Source organism: Anopheles gambiae, chromosome 2 (assembly GCF_943734735.2).
Source record: "Anopheles gambiae chromosome 2, idAnoGambNW_F1_1, whole genome shotgun sequence".
Classification (NCBI taxonomy): Eukaryota; Metazoa; Arthropoda; class Insecta; order Diptera; family Culicidae; genus Anopheles; species Anopheles gambiae.
Window position 1 is genome coordinate 1,919,474 of NC_064601.1, and position 23,971 is coordinate 1,943,444.

Consider the following 23,971-nt stretch of genomic DNA (forward strand, 5'->3'; position numbering starts at 1 on the left):
AAAAAGTTTCCTACGGCGGTCTGCGTTGACATGGCCCTTGCAGCGCGAAAGAATCCGCTTGAAAGTGGGAAACCCGAACGAACGGGTTGCAAACAACATCAACCAAAAAGAAAAGACAGGGGACTGGGTGTGAGGGGTGTACTGGGCACCCGGGAACTGTTTCAAAAGCCCGAGGAAAACTCCACCCATCCCGTGTCAGCCAACTGCCTGTACAACTCCAAATTGGCTGCAATGTGGATGTGGGTTCGCCTTTTTTTGCTGTTCGGTTGCCTGTATATGAACAAAAGCAACCCCAGCCCCCCCCCCCCCCCAACACCCACTCGGAAAGCCTCGCTGATGGAGATGGATGGAGATTTGCAGTAAAATTATGGCCTCTACCGGGCACAACCCACTGAAGCTAAAATTTCCCAATGTTGTTGCGATGTTTCTGCGATGAGGATCAAAATACCACTCGTCGAGCAATCGCTGGCCGAGGGAAGTGTCTATAGAAAACGACTCCATCGGGAGAGTGGATCAACAGTCCTGGCAGTAGCAGAACCAGTTGCCCTGCGGGTGGATTTATAAGGGCAAATAAATTATGCGACTGCAGCCCAAATAGTGATCGAAACCAGAGCCCGAAAACTTCGATCCGCTCGATTAGACTGGATTAGAGCGGGTGGCCAGCGCCGGGCCGTTCGTCACGAGTTATGGGCAGGGATATGTAAATTATGATATCCCAGTCAAAAACCTCCTGTCCTGTCGAACAGGCTAGTTTGTGTGTTGCTGCAACGTTCGGACAACGGGACTCGATCTGTGATTGAGAATGATGAGCTAAGTTGTGTTGATGCGAATTCTGCTGCTGCTGTTGTTGTGTTGAACAACTTTGGCAATCTCACCTAATGGATGTCAACTTCATTGGGCTGTTGTTTGTTTTGAAGCGTTACAAAAATGTTTTCTGCAATTCAAATGATTGAAAACATATTTGCAACGGTCGATAAAAGACCGATAAATGAATGAATGGATACAGTATTCAAATGGTGCGTTTTTCCACTAAACGCAAGCAACATAATTAAAAGTATTCAGCTGCATTATACATCAACCTCTATCCCAACCACCCATCGATATTGTTCAATTTTCACCTAATGCTTTTCATCACAAGCGTGCTGTCATTTGCAATTAGTTTTACACTTTTTCACATTCCCTCCCCGGGTTCGCGATTCCGATCGGTGTTTTCCATGCATTAATCACGACCATAATTTGCTAATTCACCAAGGCTGTGCTCCATTATCGCCACGCCGCCGTAATATGCTCGTGCCGGTGGGCCATCGATCATGGCAGGCCGCGCGTTGGTTTCGTTTCCGATTTTGGCGCGTCAATTATTCGCGTATTCGCGTCAAAGTAGGCTCCACTGCAGAATCAACAGTTTGGTAAGCAATTTTAAAACCCTATTTCCCCGAGCGGTCGAGGAGGTGGTCGTGTGGAGGGAAGTAACTGTTGGAAAAGTAGCTGTGGCAAAGGGACATGATGGGTGTGTTCCCATTCGGGACGATTGATTTCGGGTTCGTTCAGTGAAAAGTGGTCATTTTTCATCAAACCCCATACACACAACAACATGTACACGAGCTCGACGCGGTTGTTCGACATCATCCCATCCATCATTGGGAACGTGTGAAGCCGTGTCTGTGTGTGAGTGTGTGTTTGTGTAACATCATTTCCACTTTTCAGCACCTCGCGCGGAAGGAGGAGAGTCTTCCGAATTTATGGTCAGCTCAATCGACCATGTCTTGAGCGCTTTAAAGCGAGAGGTTGGCGGCCAACGCGTGGGATCTCGTTTTTCCATCAACACGTTCTTCCACTCCCTTGAGTAAAGAAAAAAAAGGGTTCAATCGAGGGGTGTATCGATTTTATCATCATCTACCGCGGACCGCCACTTACACTGCCAGTGGCAAATTCTACCGTAAAATTCAATATGCCATCCCATTCCCGTTGCACTTCCCTGGCACTGTGGCCACGGGGCAACAAACGGACGGAAATGGCAAACACCGCTTCCGATTAGTTGCGAGTAATTTTATTATTTCACGCTAAATTGCTACAAATGCACCGCCGCGGGCTCGCTTTGCCGGGCCAAGGGGCCAAGGGGTTCGCGGGAAAGCGTAATCGACCACGAAAATATGTTTCCACACACAACACACCGCACTACGGGGCACACCCACACCAACCCAACCCTTTCCCTCGCTTCCATTAGCGTTGCAGCTCGAACTCGAACGGTCGATTTGCGCGCACAGAAAACATATGCGCCCACTTTTTACGCCACTCCTTACAAAACTCGCAACTCGAAACCGCCAGTGAGTGGAGCTCGAGATGCAGGAGATGCCCACGGAAATGAAAAGCTGATTCCATTTTCCATCCTTCCTTTCGTTTTTCCTTCGCGCTGCTTGCCCTACCGGGGCTAAAGGTCCGTCCGACCGATCCCCCAACTGAACTGTTTCCGTGAAATTGGCCAAATATTTTTGCTCCATAACTATCGTGGGGGGGGGGGGGGGGGGAGAGGAAGAGGGCGTGCAGTGTACAAAGTGCATTCTGTTTGCAACAAAATGTGAGTGCCAATGAGTGGAGTGGTGATTGGGCTTTTCGGAGACTACGGTGCTGGGATTGCCCGCCAGGCATCGGTCGGTCGGGTTGGTTGGCTTGGTTGATTGATGAAAATGCTGTTCCGTCCCTCGACCCACCTATTCGGGGTCAGTCTCACCCCTGTTCACCCGCAAGGGTGGCAAAACGGTGGCAATGTGTGCGGCGGTAGCTTCATTTTTAATGCATGATGCAATTGAGGAATCGCTGGAACGGGGGGTTTTCCACTCTTTCTTCCATTTTGAGTGTGTTCGGTGTTGGTTCTCGTGACTCTTTTTGTGTGTGTTTTATACACCCCTTCCATTACATGCTTTGTTTTACTAACGATGCGCTCGCTGCAAATTGTGTGAATGCATTTAAAAAGAGCTTAGATGGCGGCGTTCGGCAGAGCAAACAGTGAGCTGGATTTTGTAATGATTGCAGCCGCGAGCGAAAGCTGCGCATGATGCACAAGAGGAAGGTTAATTGTCCACAGACAAGCTGCAGCATTGGTGATTTTTATGTTGTTTTTCTCTATTGGTACATCAGATTGATCCATATTCTATTCAATGCCCCAACCAACGAAGCATGGAATTCGAATACTAGCTGTGCAATAATGCATTATTTTCCCCGCATTGAATCCTTTCATCTGCTTCATCTGCACACTATTTGATACAGTAGGGCCTTTTTTGCAAATAATTACAGGAATTGCCCACAGAAATTTACATTCAAATTGCAAATTGCATTCATTGCGGGCGCGCGTTTAGAATCCCTGGAGCGGAACGCGGCGCTGTAGTTTCGTTTGTCCTTTTTGTGCTTCAACTACAATTTAATGTTTGGTTAGTTGAGTAACGTCAAAACCACATTAGAGGAAATATTTTAATTTGATCGTAATGCAAACCCCAACTGCCACCACCACACACACGCACGCACACACTAAACCGAATGGCCTCATAGTGGGTGTGATTAATAACGTACGGCGAGGGAAATAAATGTGTTCCATGTAGCCCCTTACCACCACCACTACCACTACCCGCCACCGTTCAACCCGTTCGACGACACTAATCAGCACGATTGTAATAAATGAATTTCGCTGTTGACTTTGTGCTTTGTGGGCTGATGCTGTGCCCGCTGTTTTGAGGATAACATAACACAAATTAAACGCTGCCGACACACACATACACATACACACGGTCGCACCAAATACAGTGCAGGAAAAATAGCAATACTGTGGTCTCACAGCAACAGTGGCACGGAGCAGAGGGTGCAAATGACCACAGAGTGAAGCCACCCACCGTACGGCGATGGGTTTTCATGCTGCTGCTGCTGCTGCTGCTGCCACCAGCGTCACAAACAATTCGCAATTCGCTTGTTTTCGATTATAATTCTCATTTATTTCATACTGGAAGTAATTTATTGTACAATAAATAACCACAGCCAGCGACGCGCGTAGCACCCGCCAAAACGCGCGCCCTCACACCCTACCCCGTGCTGCCGCAGGAAGAGGTGAAAAAGGAAGGCTTAGAGAGGATCGGTTTAGCACGCAGAAGTCTGCTGTGGTGGTGGTGAAGCGAACAAAAAAGCGCACCAAAAAAATAAAAACGGTGTTCCATTAAGCGTTCATTCTCTGTCCAGCTCTAGCACACCAAAGTGTCTCCGTTTTCATATTCAGTGGAAGGTGTGCGGTGCCGAAATGATTTCATTTACGATCGCCTGGCCAGCAGTAGCCATTTCCATTTGTGGGCTTGCGTGTCTGTGAGTGTCTTGAATTGGGTAAAGGTTGGCTTTAAAATAAACCACTACCAGGCTGGGAGGCTTCCACGAAGGAGTGGTGCCTTAAATAGAGCTGGCTGGCTGTGGTTGCAACCGGATGCACCGTTCATTCATGGAATAAACAGCACCGCATCCCTTCCATCGGCATGTAAGATGTAAGGCGATTTGGTCAAATTTAAACTCTCCTATCTAGAGTGCACGTGCTGAAAGCGAAGCTATCTCAATCTTCTTTACTGTGCCATCTCTTTCACTCGCTCGCTCTCTCTCGTTCGCTCATCCGCCCTTTATCTGTTTTTCCGATCCCCTCCAAACAGCCCGAGTGGTCTCGACGAGCCTGCTCGAGTTTTACTTCCAATTTATGGGCCTGCTAAAATTATACGCTCGATAAAAGCCTTTTCGGAAAGGGAATAAATCTCTCGCTGCTTACACGCTTACTGCTACTGCTGCTGCTGCTGCTACTGCTGCCATTCATGCCTTAGTTCCGGGGCCTAAGCCTCCCTGCGGTGCGCTTGCAGCAGCAGCGTTAAAGCAGCGCGCCCGGGTGATGGCTAAACAAATAAATTTTATCTACGTTGCTGGCGCGCTTCCTCGTTCCGTTGGCGTTCACGTTGGGTGGACAAACAAAACAAGAGACGCCAACGTCATAAACGTCAAATCAGAACAAGCTCGTAAGCTCGGAGTGTCGGCGAATGGGTGCGCCGTTTATTGTTGAGAAACGTTTGAATTTAAAATGTCTCAAATGGTTCATCCGCAACGGTTGCTTTAGCACACAATTACAACAATCGGCTGGCAGCTCTCAATAGCCTTTTTACGGATAATTTTATTAAAGTAAGTAAACGAAGCTAACTTTTCAATTTGTGATGTTGTGTTTCAATCGTTCCCGTCTCGCTAACACCATTAATCGGATCGGAAATCGATTCCGACCGCTGGGAGTTGGCTCTAATGCTGCCCGAAAATGCGCTTCCCCATCTTCGGAGCGTGCAATAATCCGCCATTTCTCTTCGCCATTTGACCCACCGTATTGCCGTGCCACGCGAATCCGGGGAAACGCCATGCTGGTTGAATCAATCTATTTGCAATTATATCGCGTGCCGGCTGATGGGACAGGTAGATTTAGAACCCGAATCTTCCGGAACCGCCCCCCCAAAATAATGCCTTCACTTTTCAGTGCCTGACAGAGCCGACCGGAATAGTAGTGACCCAAAAAGGAACGTACGACTGGCAGGGGTTCGGGTTTTGGGCCGCTATGCCGGACACTGATTGGATTATATTTATGTCCTTTCCATGAATCATTTATGAAATCATCTTGGGCCGCACACGTGGATCGACCCACGGGGATGCTCGAGATACACACACACGCGCCCGACTTCCCCACGGAAGGATTACTCGCTTCGATCTAAAGTACATTTAGTGCGATTGGGTTCATCTCATGAACCTTACGAACCACACTTTCTGGGCAGGTTTCCTGCGCTAAACAAAACAAACAAAAACACACACACTCAGCAAGTGAGATGTCCCGAGGGACCAAGTTCATCAAACGGCAGGGAGGGATTCCTTCCAATCACGAGGGGCGCACGAATCCCTCCCCTTGAAGGTGCTCGTTCGATCGATCGCATTAAACGGGGCCAAAGCGGATCGATTCGTCCGGTAATGTAGCTTCAAAACGCACAACAAACACATGCCATCACTACGCAATCGTATCGTCGACAGAGCTAGCACACGCGTGTTTGGGTGTGTAATCGCTACGCGGGTTTGGGATGGCGCCGTTCGCTAAAAGAAACAATCCCGGACGCGCTTTGTGAACCGTCGAGGAGAGGGTTTTTTTTTTGTTGTGCACCCAAGTCACGTCCGATCGGAAACGGATGTTATTGACGAGTGCAGTGCAGACCGTTGCCCCGGGGGTCGGGGGGGTGGGCTATTTGTATGTCTAATTTATCCACCATTCCCCCCTGCTGCGAAGGCCGGTGAGAGAGAGAGAGAGAGAGAGAGGAAACACACCTGGCGGAGCAATCGAACCACAAGGCCACTTCCCGAACTGCTTCAACTTGGGATGAAGTTGTCAATTGTTTCGCTTATCGAAAACTTCTCTATTATTTAAGAATTCTACCAATCTGGTCGGACCGTTTTGCTCCTTTTTTTCCTCACGAAAAGTCTCGAATAAGGGTATCTTTTTTGCCGTTTTGCCGTCTGCCAGTAGAAAGTTTCCAACACTCCATCGAGATTGCATTGTTACTTCTAATCAAAGCAGGCGCGAGCGCCTTCCAGTTTCCTTCTTTATTTGCTCGTTTGCTCGTCGTTTCGTCCGCCCTGTTTTTTCGTCGTTCCCCCAACAATGCCGAAGGTGAGTGAGAAACTTTCCATCATAAATCCTAATCCGGCCGCTCGCACTCGCATACTTTTACGACCTTTTTTTCGCTTGTTCGCTTGCTCTTTCCAGAAAGCCAAAAGTCCGAAAGTTTCGCCGGAAGAATTGCTGTAATTATTTCTCGCGATACAGTGTTGGCCGCCGGCCATGTTTGTTATGATTTGAATTATCACCAATTCTGCTTTCTGTGTGTTTGTATGTTTGTGTGTGTGTTTGTGCGTTTTCTTTGAATGCAGCGAGGCCCTGCGGCAGGCGCAGGAGGAACGCTATGCGGAGGAGCAGGACCGGCTGCACGGGAAGGTGGCCCTCGAGCTGAAGGAATACAACCAGCGCCGCATGCTGCTCGTCGAGACGGTCAAGTTCTTTCGCCGTAAGTAAAGTGGGCTTTATTTTAATGGGGAGAAGATGCGCGTGGGTCAGCAGAACAAGCCCGGTCCCGGGGTCAGGACAATAACTAACTCTGATCTTCAGGGCTCGAAAAGGCAGCGCTCGACCACGAACGACAGCAGGCGGAGCGGAAAGAGTGGACCGATTTCCTGGCCTGCCGGACCGCACCGGACCCGGCCAGCCCGCCGCTGCTGCGCGAGGCGCTGTACCGGTGGCGCTTTCAGCAGGAAGCGCTCGAAAAGAGTTCGGTCAGCTGGACGCTGGCAGCGGACGAACGGAGCCCATTGACGCAAGACCCGAGCCGGAAGCGAACGACGAGAAAAGATCTGAGGGAAGTCTTCCGGAACATAGGCGGCCTTTACTTGCCCACCGTCCGGGAGGCGCTGGCCGTGCTGGCATCGATCCAGGACAGTGTGCAAGGCAAGGGCCCGCGGCACGAAACGATGCCCGCCGAGGTCGCGCTCGCCCGGGACGAAATCCGGAAGTTCATTAGCGATTCGCTGGACAGGATGACCTTTCGCATTGGCAGTAACATCGCCCGGGATATGGAGTGAGTTAGGGACGGTCGGTCGGTTAAGGGGATTCGGTAGTGTCATTCCAGCTAAATCCTCTCGCTGTTTGTGTGGACTCTCTCGCAAAGGACTTTGGATCCTGTGATGAGTGATTTCCACTTCCAGGAGGACGATGTGCTGTCGATGTATCTGTGGAGCTTTCGTCCGGATCCACTTGCGCCCGATTAGTAAGCATCACGCGGGCTTGCATGTGAACGTCGGCCTCATCGGGACTCATCGTTGTATCTTCCCCCTTTCCCCGGCTTCCCGATCCCCAGTAATCAGCTTATGAAAGTTATCGACATGGTCCCGCTGAGCTTGGTGCTGCATCGACCCCCGGCACTGGATCTGAAGGACTGCCTAATCCGTGGAATGTGGCTGGAGTTCGATCACCACAGCAATATGGACCCGACGCACACCATCCCAGCGCTGGAACCGACGGTGGAGCTGATCCCTGCCCAGGAAGCGGAGTGGATCGAACGGCAGGAAGTGAAGCGGAAGCGACTGACAGCGCTGCGGAAGCTACGGGAAGATTACGATGCCGAGCAGTGTCGTAAACAGGCCGAGGCGGAAGCGCTCGAAGCTCAAAAAGGGGGCAAGGACACGAAGACGCCTGCCGCCGCCGCCCCGAAAGCCGGTGGCAAAAAGGGCAAGTCACCAAAGCAGCCACCGGTCCCGGAGCCGGAGCCAGCGGTGATTACGGACGAGACCGAGGTTGACATTGACGCCGAGTTTGAGCGGCAGGAAGCGGATCGATTTTGGGACACTTTAGCGAGCGTTTCGCCGAAAGCGCGACCCCTTCGGCCGGGTTACATCAACCTGCGCGAGTATGCCATCGTCGGTGGCGTGTTCAAGCTGGCCCGGTTCGACAGGCTGCCCCAGCCGATGGAGCCGAGGCCCGATTTCATCTACACCAACGTTCCGGATGGTTTGCAGCTGACGGAAAAGGGATACCGAGCGCTGGAGCCCGAAGGGTTGATTAAAATTGAGCTCCAACTGCCGGCCCACTGTCACTGGTGGGAGGAGCCGACCGTCTGCTGGTGGGAGCGGTGGGAGGAAGGCGAACAGTTTACTCAGCTCACCCCGGAAGTACAACAGTTTCACCTGCAGTATGACGAAATCGAGGCCCACAAGGCGACGCTCCTGTTTGCCGCCCCGGAGCATCGGCTGTCCCGCGCCCTGGTCGGCGAACCGAAGCTCGTGCGAGACTTTAGCCTGATGGACATACCGGTGGAGGTGCGGCTGCACTATCTCATCCGCGACCACCTGCTGCCGCGCGTACCGGAAGGATATCGATTCCGGGCGGAGCTGAACCGGTTGTACGCCCTGCTGACGGAGCGGACCGCCCGGCGGAAGGCACGCGAACGGGAGCAGATGGCACGCGACGGGCTGGTGCGCAAGTACGAGCAATTTCTCACCGACGGTCAAGACGCGGGGCTGTCGGAAATGCGACTTCCGATCGATTCCGATATCGACAGCGGCGACGGCACGGATGGCACGGAGGAGCAGGATGGCACGGACGCGTTGGTGGCGCAGGAAATGGATGAAAAATTGCAACAATTTTCATTGGCAGCAGCGGACGAGGCTGCCCACTATCTGCATCCACCCGTGCCGCTCTGCCAGCCGCTTGTGGTGGGCGACAGGTACGACGGTTCGGAGGCCGCCATCACCGCCGAGCTGATGCAGGAAATGGAGGCACTCGTGCGGCGAATGGAATCGACGGATGCAATGCTGGACAATGATTCGAACGAGCGGCTGTGCAAACTGTTCTCCACCTTTCTGCTGCTGCTCGAGTATCTGCGCGAGAAGGAAAAGCCCAACTTTCCGCCCGTGCCGGTCCCGGGCGAGGAGGCGGAACCGGCGGGCGATGTTTCCGCGATGGTTCAGCCCAAGCCCCGGCGACGGTGGCTGGAGATTCGAACGACAAAAAAGTACCCGCTCGGGCTGGGCGCCGGCCGAACGCGCACACTGTCCGGGGTGAGCGAGGCGTCGCTGGGGCAGGATGAGAAGAAGAAGCGCAAACGGAGAAAGTCCGCCGGCAGTGTCACGGCCCAGCGGGACAGCACGGCACTGTCGGACGCCCAGCAGGAGCAGGAAGAGCAGGAGGCGATGGCGCTGATCGAGCACGAGCCGGGTCGATGGTCAACGATGCCAATCCGCAACCAATCGTACGATCCGGAGCGACGGCTGCTAACCTTCACCACGGACCGGCTGGGCGTGTACGGGCTGGCCGCGCGCAAGTACTGCAACATTCCATTTGTCCACTGGGACATGCGACGCCACGGCAGGATGTAAGTGAAGAGAGCGAAAGAAAGAAAGAAGGAGGAAGAAAAAACCCCATTTACTGTTCGGTCGCACGCCGGGCCTGCTGTTTCAATTTGCACTTCTTTCCAGCGCCAACCTTACGACGGCCCTCACGCTCACCACCAAGTCGCTGCAAATCGTGTTCTACGTCACGGCGCAAGGCTACCGGCTGGCGCTGCAGGAGCACGCGAAGAAGCAGACGAAAAAGTTGTTCCTCGAGGAAGCACCGGCACCGGAAGTGTTGCCACCCGGCGACGGGACATTCACGCTGGAAGAGCTGGAGAAGTTTCTGCAGCGCATGAATGTGCACCTGTTCCCACAAGTGGACACTTGTTTCTACGTCCCCGGCGTGGAGCGGGCGGCGAGCCCGAAGCATCCGTCGATGGAATCGCACAATCTGCGCTGTCTCGGTGTCTTCTGTCTGACGCACAACTTTCAGTCCTGCCTGTGGAACCGGTACGCCCATCGACGGACCGCACTCGTGCTGGGCCGCGAGCTCATCGAGGGACGGAACGAGCCCGAATTCGGCACCGTCATGATAACGCCACTTAAGTCACAGTTCGTCGAGGTGGAGGAGCTGTGCTCGGACGCGCTCGAGCAGATCCTGCTCGCGTACCATCCCCGTCCCGAGGAGCAAAGCGTGAGTGGCGTTAGCAAGCTCTCGACGCGTAATTCACACACGTCACTTATATTTGCTGTTGTATTGTGCTTGTCTGTCTCTCTCTCACTCTCTCCCATTAGTACAATGCCGATTGCTACGGGCTGCTGAAGGACAGCCTGGAGGAACCGTCCCGCAAGGTGCTGGCAAAAACGCCCGCCCTGCTACAGTGGAACGTCGGCCAGTTGCTGCAGAAGCTCCAGCTGCTCAGCTACTCGTGAGCACACACTCCGAATTGTAGTGATTGTAGTGGACTGCCCCCCTCCCCCCCCCCCCACTCCGACAGCCGAACCCGGTCATCATCGTGCTCCGAACGGAATGGTCTATCATTAATGTATTACAAAATCACGCCAATTGCAGTTAGCTTTGCTCTGGCGGCTGAGTTTCTTCGACATTGCTCACGCCATTTCGTGCAGCCGCCAATTGTGAATCGCCCGAAGGAAATGGGTTGCTGTAAGCCAAAAAGAGAGAAAAAAAAGAAAACACCCCGGGTGAGTGGACCGTAGGCTTTTGCGCTTCCATTCATTCGAAACCCCCGCCCCCAGCGAAAGCATTAATCATCGTCATGCTCGGCTGTCCGACTCGTTTTCAATCCAATTACCATTGGCTCCGGCACACAGTCATCATCATCCCCCATGCACACCTTTCCTTTTTGGTTCGACAATGTTCAAGTTGCTTTGTTTATTGCTGTGCTTGGGTCGAATTGAGCATTGCCATTAGCGGAAGTGTGCAGTGTGGGCAAGGGAAGGAATGGACGAAGCTTTCAAGAATGGGCAGCCCTACACAAAAGTCTAAATTATCCGTTCCGTTAAAGCGTCTGATGTATTTTCGATGTACTTGCAAGCAGTCAGCAATGTCATTGTAGAGCGGGGGGAAAAGAGGAGGAAAAAGGGTAAGGAGGTAGGGATTATGGCAGGGTTTCCTAGTCGTCAGGACAATGACGGATGCACTTTGTATAGTATGGGCCTAAATGTGGACCCATTTACTCCCGTTTGGACGGAGTGATTGATACTTGCTGATGGGTCGATGAATGATTTAACGTTTGAAATGGAGTGTAAACTCTCGTATCCATCAGTTTTCGAAACGTTATTGATTTGCTGCAGCACACTCTGGAATGTACAGCACATTGCAACGCCACAGTTGTGTTTTTAATGCATTTTTTTTTTCATCCCAAACTATGTTGTGTTACGTTTGATGTAATACTTGCAACTTTAGCTGCAAACATGCACAATGAAAAATCAAGAATTGTTTATTTTCTTTCGGTATTATCCAAACATGCAAACAATGGAAACATATCTTTCCAAATAACCTCATACTGTGATGCTGTGTTCGATCGTACTTTCTCGCTCATCCCCCGTTGTGTAGTGCTTTTGTTATCCCTTGCAAGTACCATCGATAGGACGGATAAACAAAGGAATTAGCAAACATCCAACATATACACACACACACACGCGGGAGTTTTATTTTCATCAATTTTGCTCCCCTGCTCGCATGCTCCAGTGCTCTCATTTTACTTCAATGTTATTTGTACCATCCACCCACCCTCCTTCCATTCTTGTGTCCCGTCCCGTCCACACCCCACATCTATCGATAGCCGATTGTGTTTGGGCGTTCATGTTGGTCAAATTTGTTCGATCAGATATGTTGATTTATGCGCCAAACTCTTTGCGGCTACTGTGCGGCACTGGCGAGTGGTGTGGCTACATCCGGCCAAGGGGGACGGGACGGGGACAGGGTGAGTGAGGGTAGGTAGTAAGTTAGTGTGTGATGGTTTTATTTCTGCTTTGCTGTTTTCTTTCACCCGTCACCTACTCACCACCAGGCTTCCTCCTCACGCGTCACGCGTTATCGTACTGCGACGCTCGGTACGCTTCCGGTAGTGGGAAAGGGCTATCTTTGCACGGGTTCGTTTTGCTGGCACGGGGACAGAGGAGATGGCAATCATCAACACCGCAGTGCAGAAGGCGGGGGCGAGGAAAATCCCTCATCACACATTGACCGATCAGCGGGGAAAAACATCCAGTGGATGGCATGGACTGGTAGCGGAATTTGGGGCAAGTGTGCCATACGGGGCAAGAGTGCCACCAAGCATTTTACCTTAAAAACTTTAGTTTAATGATCAATTGTGTATACAGTTGGTTGCTTTCCAATGACTAGGTATTCTGAGCCTAATTTCATATAGACCAATCGATATTTCCCATTGTTTTGAACTGATTTATATTGAGTTTCAAAATTGAGCAGAATATTATAATTTTTTAATCCAACCAAATAAGCTCTCAAAAATCATGCGAACAATCAACCGAGAAAATATTTACACCACCGTATAGCTGAGAAAACGGGATTTTTTTTGTGGGGTTAGTTGAAAAAAACTTTCTTTTTGTCACTGAAAAATTCAATTTCAAAAAAGTTACAACTTTTGGGCAAGTGTGCCATCTCTGTTTGGGGCAAGTGTGCCACCATCTTTCATAGGTGCGATCTGTCAAAAATGTAAACATTGTTGTAGCGTGCTGCGGAATGGTGCGCTATTGTGAGCGGATTCCACGCCAGAAAAACAGAACAGTAACAAACCATATTGTGGTACAGTTGGTGGTCAAAAAGGGTTCAATGGTAACTAAATACATGTAGGAATACATACACTAGTGGTACAAACGTAATAATTTATAATTATCTAAGAAATACGGTTATTTTAACCAGGTGGCCGTCTTGCCCCATACGAGTGGCACTCTTGCCCCATAGCCCAAAAAACAACGTCTTTTTGGACCCTTTTTTAAACGCTTCAAAAACTGTTTTGTTTTCTCTTTTTTCAAGCGAAACTCATTCATAAGTGAGGAAATAGATGTAAATTGGTTATGAGATTTGAATCGGCTTTTGAAAAACACGTTTTAGTGAGTTATAACTTGAAATGCTTAAGGTGGCACACTTGCCCCAAGTTCCGCTACGGTGGGTTCCCGGAAGTGAGACATACACAAACACACGCACGCACCGGAAGAAAAGCGTGCTTCCAATCTATTCAAACAGAATTGTATAAAAATATGTGCCTTGCTCGATGGCGCTGTGTTGGGTTGGGTGTGTGGAACGGAAGAAGAAATGGCAACATCGGGCGGGCTTTGTCTCTCTCTCCCCCCCCCCCCCCATAACAAAACTGAAGGAGAGGAAAAACGCCCCAAAACAGCCATGCAAACCGAGGCAGCCCCCGAAAATCGACACGATCGAAAAAGTTTTCACATTTAATATCGATTAAAATTTGTTTTTGTTTAACTTTCGCTTCGCAGGGACGCTGGACAAGTACGATCGATGCACAAACTCACTCACAAACACGTTTCCGCCTGTCCTCCCCTTGCGCCCGTTATTATCGAAACGGTCGCTTTTGTCCCCTCGTGAGAGGGAGAGAGAAGGAGATAGAGAGCTGAAAAGGAGGCTCGTACCATTATTATCTTGTAGAGTAAGCACAGCCACCCCACAGTTCTTTTTTTTCTGCTGTCGTGGGGGAGAACATCCCTCCAGCTCCCCCTCCCTCGCCACCTTTCCTTCCCACGAAACGCAACTGTTTAAGGCATCGTTCAGCATTTCGTGCGGTTCGTCCCCGGGACGGTCCGAAACAATGGATGGGCTGTAATAAATTTGATCAGTAAAAATTATATTGATAAATTCAATAAATTTCCTTATCTCAGCGGTCTGGAACGAAATCGAAATCGATTGTTTTCGGCTAGGCCCACGGTGCCGCGGTTGCGGGCCTGGGACACCACGCGGCCACACTGAGCCCATTATGCGTCGGTGTGTGTGTGTAGTAGGTGCGTTAGAGAGTCCCTCTGTCTGTAAAAGTGGAAGGGGTTGAGCAGAGGAAGAAAAAAAAGAAGCGGAACCACCCGAACGCCATCATCCCTCCGCTGTGTTGCGCACTCATTGCACTTACGGGGCTGAAATTTGAACGGGGTTTGGCCACCGCGCCATTAAACCACTCGGTGAGTTATGGATGTGTGCGGCGATCGGAAGCACAACAATCAGCTCGGTGAGGCACTGTGAACCACTGAGTCGGAGTCTGGATAGCCAGGGGGGGGGGGGGGGGGGGGTCAGGCCGGCCCGTTTGTCTTGTCTGTAATACTGCGCTCATACTGGGTTCGACCGATTGCGACCAATTTTGTCGCCTCTTGGTCGTTCGCTTTTTTTTGTTCATTCGTTCGATACTCCAACCTGCCTGACGTGTCACGTAATTAAGTTATCAACAGGCCTGGAATGAAATTTACCGCTACATAATTAGAGAAAATCAATAAATCACTCGACTGACCGAGGCGCACCAGGCGTCTCCATTTCCGAGAAGCGACCAACCAACCAACGTGTGGGATGTGATGATGATGCGGGTCGGCGTTTTGGCTCCATGGCGGTATGGAAATATTCATCAGTGGAATCGGGGAGATCGCCGTGACCTTTGGCGCTCGCTTTATTAAATGTTTATGAGTTTATCTTTAAGAAAATCCAAGCTAAGCTTTCTCACTCACTCACTCACTCGCGACGATGACAGCCGCTGCCCTTTTGGTCTCGTGGTAGTCTGCAGCAAAACCCCCTTTTTTGCCATAGTCGATCGATAGTTTGACTCGTCTTGCGTTCTTGCACTCTTCGAAGCCATCGTCACCAGCACCAGCATCATCATCGTCATGCTCATCATCGTTTATCCAACGTTGCGACCTTGTGCGATAGTTTCTTCCTCGGTCAGCACGCGCGAAGTAGCTGGCTCGCCACGGCGAAAGAGCAAAAGTAATCACTTTTTGGCACCGCGCTGTCACCAAAGGACAGCTCCGCAAAGGCGCACAGAACGCTGTCTGAATGCTGTGCCGAGTGGCCATCCTGCCATCCTGCCATCCGGCACACTATTCATCATATTCTTTTGCGCCAACGGTCGGGCAGGTTGACGCTAACCCGCCCGACCGTTGACCACCACCGCTTCACTTTGATCGATAAAAGCTTAATGGCAGGTTAGGACGGACGTTGATAAATGACTGACTGATGGGGGGGGGGGGGGAGGATGGGGAAGAACGGGTCCAACGACACCTGCCAAAGTATCGATTAATGTTGGCGCGCTTCGGACCGTCGCGAGATGAGCTGCGGCCACGTTGTCCGTGTTTGCGATATTGCAAAAATTCAACCATCATTCCAACCTTCCACACTTCCGTCGTTCCATGTAGGTAGCTTTTGCTGTCGCCTTGTAAAAATGTACATCAATCGCATCTCATGAATAAATTCATCCCGGGCAGTATATTTTCGAATTTGCAAATTTAATTAAAATTACATTAATTATCATCGCCACGCTGGCCCTGGGACGCCGCGCGACGCCGGCCACGTGTGAGTGATGTTCAAAATTGATGCAATTAATATTCGCGAATGTCATACGGGAAATGGAACCTGCACACACACACACACACACACACACACACACGTGCCGTATTTGCGCCGTTGTTGACTCGTTTTCCATTCTTTCATTGCCTGCTGGCTGCAAAGTGTGTTAGCTTGAGCGCTTTTTTTGCGTTACTGTTGGGCCGACTAACACGGGGTGAATCTCTCTTGGGCCACTGTGCACCAGATCCCATGCGGCACCAACTGGCGAATGTGCAATTGCAAGCGCTTTATTTGCCTTTTTTCACACCCAGCTCTGTGGCCCGGGGGGAGATTGATTGAAAACGAACGCGGGAACGCAAACAAAACCGGCAAAAAGGCAGCAGAAGCTGAAGAAGAAAAAAACATCATAAACCTTTCGGAACAATCTCATTTCATGCATTTGTTGCCCCAGCGCTGACCGACGCGCCACGAGTTTCAATGCCGGACGTGCCGGAGCAGATTGAAGTCCGTGCCCAAATGCTCGCTCTGCTCACACACACATACGAACGAAGAAGTGTATCCGGTTTCCGGCAGTGTGTGAACGGCTGTGGCGGTGAATGTGGCGGCCGAACCGACGGGCCGCTTGTGCCAATGTGCGTGGGGCAAAATTAATGGAAGTCATCGATTACGATTTGATGCATCGAGTGGAATGGCACTCAAATGGGGGGAAGGGGGATAGGCTCGAGCTCGATAATCGACGACAGGCACCGGTCAACGGTGCACAACCTGGTCGGACGGGCGACATCCTTGCTCCTGGACGATTGGACTCATAAATGAATTCCACTGGCGAGTCCTACCACGCCCGGCCAAAAAAGCAGCACCGTGCGCGGCAAGGTTGGGCAGAAGGGGGCGAAGAGATGGACATTTTTGTCCGTTAATTTCATGTGCAAAATGTCAGGGCACCCGGCCACTCGGGAGTGGGAGTGAAACCTGTCCCGACACAATAAATAATGAATATCGAAAAAGTTAATTAGTTTATGATTGGCCACAGCTGTTCGCGACCGAATTGGAGGAAATTGCTTCACACGGCAGTGGAGAATGCGAAACCGGAGCTTTTTCCCACCTTCCCACACACACACACACACACCAAGTTTAAAGTCGCCGATGCGTTTGATGCTTTAAGACATGGGAAGGGAATTTATTCTTTTATTTTTGGCGGAGGGAAACCATTGTTAAACTTTTTCGTTACCTTGGTGTAGTTTTCAAACACATTTCTAGCTGGATTGTTCGGGCTAATTGGATTCTGTGGAATTTGCAGCAAATTCATACACCTCCACACACACGCACACACATACACAGTTGAAGCATCAAACCAAAAAATGATTCCACAAAACGCAAAAAAGTAGCATACCACTAACACCATGAATGATAATCAGCATAATTTATGGGATTAGAACACCGGCCGAGGTCATTAAAACGTACTGTCCGGATGCTTGGGTGTGAGATTTGTTTGATCTGAAGCCCCTTTCCACCCCCGCCCCGCCCAACATTCCACTGAAGCCAGGACCGTTAAAGGCACTTATTATACAGCCCGTTGAGTTCATCTGGCAGGCTATAATTCTTTCCAATTACAAGCCACATTTAGAAATTAATTTCTGCACACCCACATCGGTATGCAGGGCGCCGCGTCCTGCTGTGTGCCGCGCCCGGGAAGCCGTCCAGCCAGCCCAGAAAGCATATGTCAGCAGTTTTGATGCGACTAAATGTGATGTTTTTGCTGTCGCGTTGAAACACAGCACAAAAAACGAGAAAGAGAAAATAACAGAGAGAGAGAGAGAGAGAGGGAGAGAGAGAGAGAACATGACGTGAGAGAGGAATAAAATGTAACCGTTTTATGCAAATCCACCAAATCGCTACCTGAACCGAAAAGTTTCATAAATCTGCCAACGATAAGCCCTCGCCCCGTCTGCCCCCGCGCGCGGTTCTCGCGCATGGGAAACTGTTTCGCATGAGCGCATTTTGTAGTTTTCATGCGGATGGTTTTCTTCTTTCATTATTAGTCACAGGTGGCAGGTGGGGGGGGGGAGGGGGGAGGTAGCAAGGGGAAGCTAAATTATACCACACGCTTAATAAAACAAAAATCCCGTTGCCGTACGGGCGTGCGCGAGCGCCCGAGATGTGGGTTGTGATGATGGGTGGAAAAATATGGATATTTATACAGTGCACTTTCATCAAGGGGGGGGGAGGGGGGTTTGCTGTCCGTGCTGAGCGTCGATCGAGTTCGTCACATTCTTCCCACTGTTGCGACAGCGCGTTCATCTCTCGCGTCTGTCTGTAGGGGAAAGCGGGGCAAAATGGGCATGTGGGGCAAAATGGGCACCCTCTATTTAAGCATTATTTGACTACAAAGATACTTTCCAATGCTCAAAATGTATTCATTGGAGTGTTCTATGAACACCATGTAAGTTTCATAACCCTAACACAACAAATAACCAAGAAAAGTGCAAAACAAGGTTTAGTAGCATATTGATGTAATTTTTGTCACTTCGAAAATAAGCTCAACCCAGTGTCACAGGGATGCGTTGAAGTTTTACATTATATATTATTAAAGATATGATATTTCTATACAATTTGTCTGAAGAAAGCAAGGCGAACGAATGCGTATTTTTACTAATATAACATAAAATACAAAAATGCTTCACGTGGGGCAAAATGGGCAGTTACGCTTGGGGCAAAATGGGCAGATACTTTTGACAAATGGCGTTTGGTGAGGCTATGGTGTTGTATTTGTCGCCTCAATAATGATATCAGACACAGCTTCAAAAGAATCGATTTTGTAGATTTAAACGTTTAAAAACTGTTTTAATTTTGATGACATATTTTTGGAAGAATTTTAAGGGCTTTTCTGACCAGCAAAACAAAAGATAGAACGAAAATACATTTCACGAAACGTGCGCAAAAGCATAGACCATTACCTAAGCGCAGTTGTTGTGGCCCATTTTGCCCCAGTGTTTTGACGTTTCACAGTTTGTTTACATATGCCCATTTTGCCCCAGGGATATGCCCATTTTACCCCGCGTGTCAAAAATGCTTCTCGTAAAACATCAACTTTTATTTTACATTATTTACATGTTTTTAAGTTGTTTTCATTCTATGTGGCAATTTAAATCCATAGATAAATGGTGGAGGCATGCAATAATGAAAGAAAAATTGTGTTTTATGGCATATTCAGAGGAATATTCAGGTAAACTGCTTAACATGCCCATTTTGCCCCGCTTTCCCCTACGTGCAGTTTGTTGACTCGTGTTTGCTTGCGTTTTTCAGTTCGGTTTGCGTACATCGTCCATATTTGCTCGGAGAGCTTTCGTCATCACCGGTGGTACCGGTGACGCACGAGCTCGTTCGCCATTGTCAACAGTCGTGGCGAGGGCTTAGAGGGAAAATTGAATTCAATTCAATTAAATCAGCGCAACATTTTCCACTCTAATTTTCACTTAATCCTTGGTTCTGCGCGTTTCGCTCAACCGGGAGAAGGGTGGCCTGGTTTGAAGGTGTCTGTGTGTGTCCGTATTCGTGGGAAATTAAAAACACACTAACGCTTGTATACACACACATACATAGAGAAAGATGGAATTGCTTAAAAGAAGCAGGTTCTTGTGTCAGTTGTTCACTGGCTTAGCTTGCAGATAGGGAATTATTTTTCGCATTTTTATCCCCTCGGCTCATTCCGCTTGTGTCGCACGTTACACAATTTACACAACACACACACACAAACGCGCTGCGTTCACTGGTTCGCGTGGAGTATTGCTGCTTGCTGCTCGAGCGCTGTCATCAGCTTGCCGTTGCTAATGGAAACGGTCGTCCGTACCGTTGATGTTGTCAGCATTTCGTGAAACAATCATGACAACGGCACCGTCTCGCACGCAAGACGCTACCGTACGTTACCCACGGAGCTTAGTGGGCGAAAAGAAAAATCACACCGTCACAAGTGCACATCGTTGTGTCCATTTCGCGTGCGGCAGCCAACAACAACTGCACACATAGTTCGCGTCGTTCCGTTCTGCTCACACGAAAAAGTGATAAAGATGTTATAGAACTTTCTTCACTCTTCTCTTGGCGGCCGGGTTGGGGCAGGGAACCGGGAATAGGGCAGAAATAATAATATTGCATTGCGAGACGATCGTTGCCCGACCAGCATTATCACCCACAGCCAGCGGTGCTGGTGGTGGTGCACTGAAGAGCCACGAGGAGCGTGACGTGCGAGACAGTGGACCGGAAGAAAATAAATAAAATTAATTATGTCAATTACCACAGTGCCATGATAAACTGGGTGCCATTTATAAACGTCCACAATGTGGCTTTTTTTACACGCTAATTCCACGCGCACCGCTTTGGCGGTTAGTTCGAAGGCGAACGTGCATCTGCCGAGGGTGAAACAAATTTCTAAATTAGGTGTTGACTAAACGACATCGGAAATCCAGCTCGCATCTCGTTTTAATCTGTGTGTTTGTACAGTGCGAACGCTCATAAAGACAAAGCAGCAGCCGAATTGCCACTTTATGCGATTTTAATACATTTTTCCACCTCCGAAACCTCCCATACCCACATTTCACGTGTGAAATTGGGGAAGAAAGCAACAAGAACGATTGCAACACGGCATACCCACCTGGGGGAAGCCGTCTTTTGGGAAGCAGGGAAGCAGTGCGCAACACTTGACGGCACTGACCTATCACGCGTGATCCCGTATCTCCCCCGCCGGTTCTACGCGAATCGCTGCTCCCTGGGACAAGGCTGTACACATGGGAAATGGAACCGTGTGCAAACGAGAGAGTGATTGTAATATCACGTGAGAAGGGTTACATTCCTACGGTGAAAGCATTTTCGCGTAGTCGTCTGTTTTTTTTTCATGCTCAAAGCTCCACCAACCATCACAGCAGCGGCTGCTCATCGATCTGAGAAAAACACATCTTCTTTTACAGCAGATAAAAACAACAGCAACAACAACAGCAAATAAACACGCAGAGCGCTGAGTTACCGGTCACTCAACGCTGGAAGTGCGCGCTACTTCCCCGCTCGCTTCCAGTCGTGGTGGTGGTGGAGAAAAACGCCCGAACCGTGCGGGCCTGCCGCGTGCGCTTTTGCGCAGGACTCTGCATCGTGCCAGAAGGGGCGGGTTGCGGGGTGGGGGCAGAAGTAGCTCGCTTGGGCGACTCGGACTCGGCCTTCGACATGCTTCCATCAACGCCATCTCCAGCACCAGTCGGTGAAGGGATTCCACCCCCGGAGCAGCTGAAGCGCACGCCGCAACATCCGCAACCGAACGGGGACGGTGTTGCGTTCCCTTAGCTTTCCCACCCGGGCAACGGTTCGAACGGTTAGTAACGGTGCGGAACTGGCCTGGTTCGGTTTCATGATCGCGTGTGCTGCTTTGTGGCGGGACTCGTTTGTCAAGTTCGAATCATCAATCGGCATCCAGTGAATCATCTTTAGATCGAAAAGGGCTGGGGGAACAGTGGGGAATGGGGAAATTGCAACCGTTTTTTGTACGTTAAATGTAAGTGAAAAGGAAATTACTTCTGAGAGGGGGCAACTGTAGTTGTAGAGCACTTGGCAGAATGTTTTGTGCTATTCCATGTGTGTGTGTGTGTGTGTGTGCGTGCTCGCGCGTGTGTGACCTTCCTCACTGAACCACCCACAACCGAGTGACCGAGGACAGCAGCGCAGGGAAGGGATTAGAGTGAAGGGCAAAAATAAAAGTTCCAACCAACCAGGATTAGCGTGCGACAAGTGTGCTGGCCGTGTATTACTACTTCACGGTAAGAATACTTTTACGACGCACTTTTACGCCCTCTCGGAAGGCTTTCAAGGATACATACCGTGCGTCTTATAAGTGTGTGTGTGTGTTTGTGTGCGCGTAGGTGTGTGTGTTTTCTGTACTTATTTTAACCTTTTTTTTGCACGGCCAGCCGTGCCGGTACGGCAAAAGTTTCACCTGGCGCCATAATCATAATCATCGTCGCAAGCCGCCATGCCGTCGTGGTGCGTACGTGGAATAATTCATGAAGTTGTTACGCGCAAACCCGACGCGCGTTTGCGTTTATCAGTCGCGAGTGTAAAGTAGGCACTGGGAAAATGAAAGATTGTCAATACGAGAGCGCGGTCAAAGTAGAGGGGGCGTGTAAGATGCATCACAGCAAGCCGTGCGCTGTCCGAATGGAAATAAATGGTTCGGCGGAACAGTTGCCCCATGGAACACATTTTGCCCGACGGCCTCTCGGGCGCTTAAACCAGGAACGGACGAGGAAGGTCAGAGACTCCCCAAGCGTGTTTGCGGTGGGCAAAGAGAGCTGTGCGGTGGCAAAACTTTTATTGGATATTGTTTGGAGTGTTTGTAAACTAAAACGGGGGAACGAGGAGGAAGTTTGGTTGCCTCTTTCAGTGTGTTTTAAGTGGATTAAAACTAGTGCGGCTCCTGCTCCCGCCGGCAAGCCGAAGACAAAAAGCACTCGAAACTCGGCCACACTACTCGACCCTCGAAAGTGGCCGTATCATTGGAATTGTAGGAACTGTGTCTAGCTACGAAGGTTCCACTCTTCCCACGCCAATTTAGTCGGACTCGGAGGGGCTGGCACCAACCGGAGAGAGAGAGGGAGGCAAATTAATGTCCACGGTGGTAAAAGTTGCGTTTGCCAGTACGGTTTGCTTTGGTTAGAACCACGCATCGTACAAGTGATCCCTCGAGCAGGTCGCCGGAGGTTTGATGGTAATTTAATGCCCGCTGCTCGTTCCTGCTCCACCCGGGGGACCACCATTTTGCCCCCGAGGGGGTGTAAATATCACGCCGCTGCACGCAAAGGCCACGATTCTTCACCCAAACAGCGAGCGAGTGCTTTGCAAAACTTTTCCACACCAAGCGCGAATTGGCTCGAAATTGATACTCGAGAGCTGCAAGCACAAAGTTACGACTCGAGTTTGTCAGTGCGCGTGGGAGGAATCGCCGGTACCACTTAGCCTAAGTGACAGAAACTATGCGCCATTTTCATTACGCTGACGCGAAGGTCAACGGGAACGAAGTCTTTCGGGAGCTTCTGATAAAGGTTCGAAAATTCCGCCGGTGCGTACGCATTGATCAAATATTTAGCCTTATTCGTTGTTTTGTAGTGGCATGCTATCCTTCATTAATGATACTTGAAGTGAATTCCGAGCATGAACGAAAAAAAAACAACGCTTCATCCAAAAGAGGAGTTTTGATTTCATCACATAACTTCGCGAGCGACACCCAACCAGAGGAATTGAATTATCTCGGCCCCGCCGATGAACAAAATTAACGAAAAAAGGGGTTTTCTCGCAAAACCCCGCACAAGCCATCGGACGCAACCATTAAGTCATTAGGAAATGATTTTTCGACACAGCGTTTTTGATGGAACGGCTTTCAATTAGGGCGATGATTGCAGAAACTTTCTGCAGCCAGCTCCCGGCAGAAACGAAGGGGCCAGACGAAAACTCGTTTCTTTATTCCAAAACATACAACACTGCCCTCCCACTGTGCACTCCTCCCCCCTTCGTTTGCGTCACAGCACGAGCGCGAAACAACAGCGAAACGTCGAAGCCAAAGCTCACAAACTGTCAAATGTCAGTTAGAAGGACTTCCGGTGCTGTTTTCTCTTTTTCCTTTTCTTCTCTACGGTTCCAATCATTCCGCCCGTGCCGACGGAGCCCCGCCGGTGGTGGCAAACGAACCGAGCAAAAATGCGAGCGCGTATGAAAATTTTATTTCACATTCCTTCTCCCTTCGCTGCGCTGTGGCGTTCGTCTCGTTTGAAGCACAATAAGACGGCTAATAGAGAGTGTTTGTCTCACGGACGACGACGGGATGGATCCGGGGATCGGTAAATTATTGCGCCGAGGGAAGGCAGGAAGAAAGCTAAGCGCAAAAAAAATATCTTCTCTCTGCCCTTAGATCTATCATCACCTCATTTAAAGCGGCATCAGAAATTCGCCCCTGTCACAAGCCTCCCCTCCCGCCGCGACCGCCCG

The 23,971-nt window shown here is 50.0% G+C and overlaps 2 protein-coding genes across 7 annotated transcripts in view; both read left to right on the forward strand.

Moving 5' to 3' along the window:
• The first annotated feature begins 6,691 nt into the window (after positions 1–6,691).
• Positions 6,692–10,892, forward strand: LOC11175834 (uncharacterized). Its single transcript, XM_061647641.1, has 7 exons — positions 6,692–6,834; positions 6,961–7,094; positions 7,196–7,661; positions 7,752–7,850; positions 7,941–9,953; positions 10,057–10,606; positions 10,708–10,892. The coding sequence occupies exons 1-7, from the start codon at positions 6,692–6,694 to the stop codon at positions 10,843–10,845; spliced, it is 3,543 nt and encodes a 1,180-aa protein (XP_061503625.1). The 3' UTR covers positions 10,846–10,892.
• Positions 10,893–21,176: 10,284 nt separating this feature from the next.
• Positions 21,177–23,971, forward strand: part of LOC4577455 (hemicentin-1) — a 39,460-nt gene continuing 36,665 nt past the window's right edge. For 2 of the 6 annotated variants that reach the window (XM_061647275.1, XM_061647276.1), the window contains exon 1: positions 21,580–21,750. The gene's annotated coding sequence lies outside the window, so the exon portion shown is untranslated. The other 4 variants (XM_061647272.1, XM_061647273.1, XM_061647277.1 and 1 more) reach the window with 4 other exon arrangements.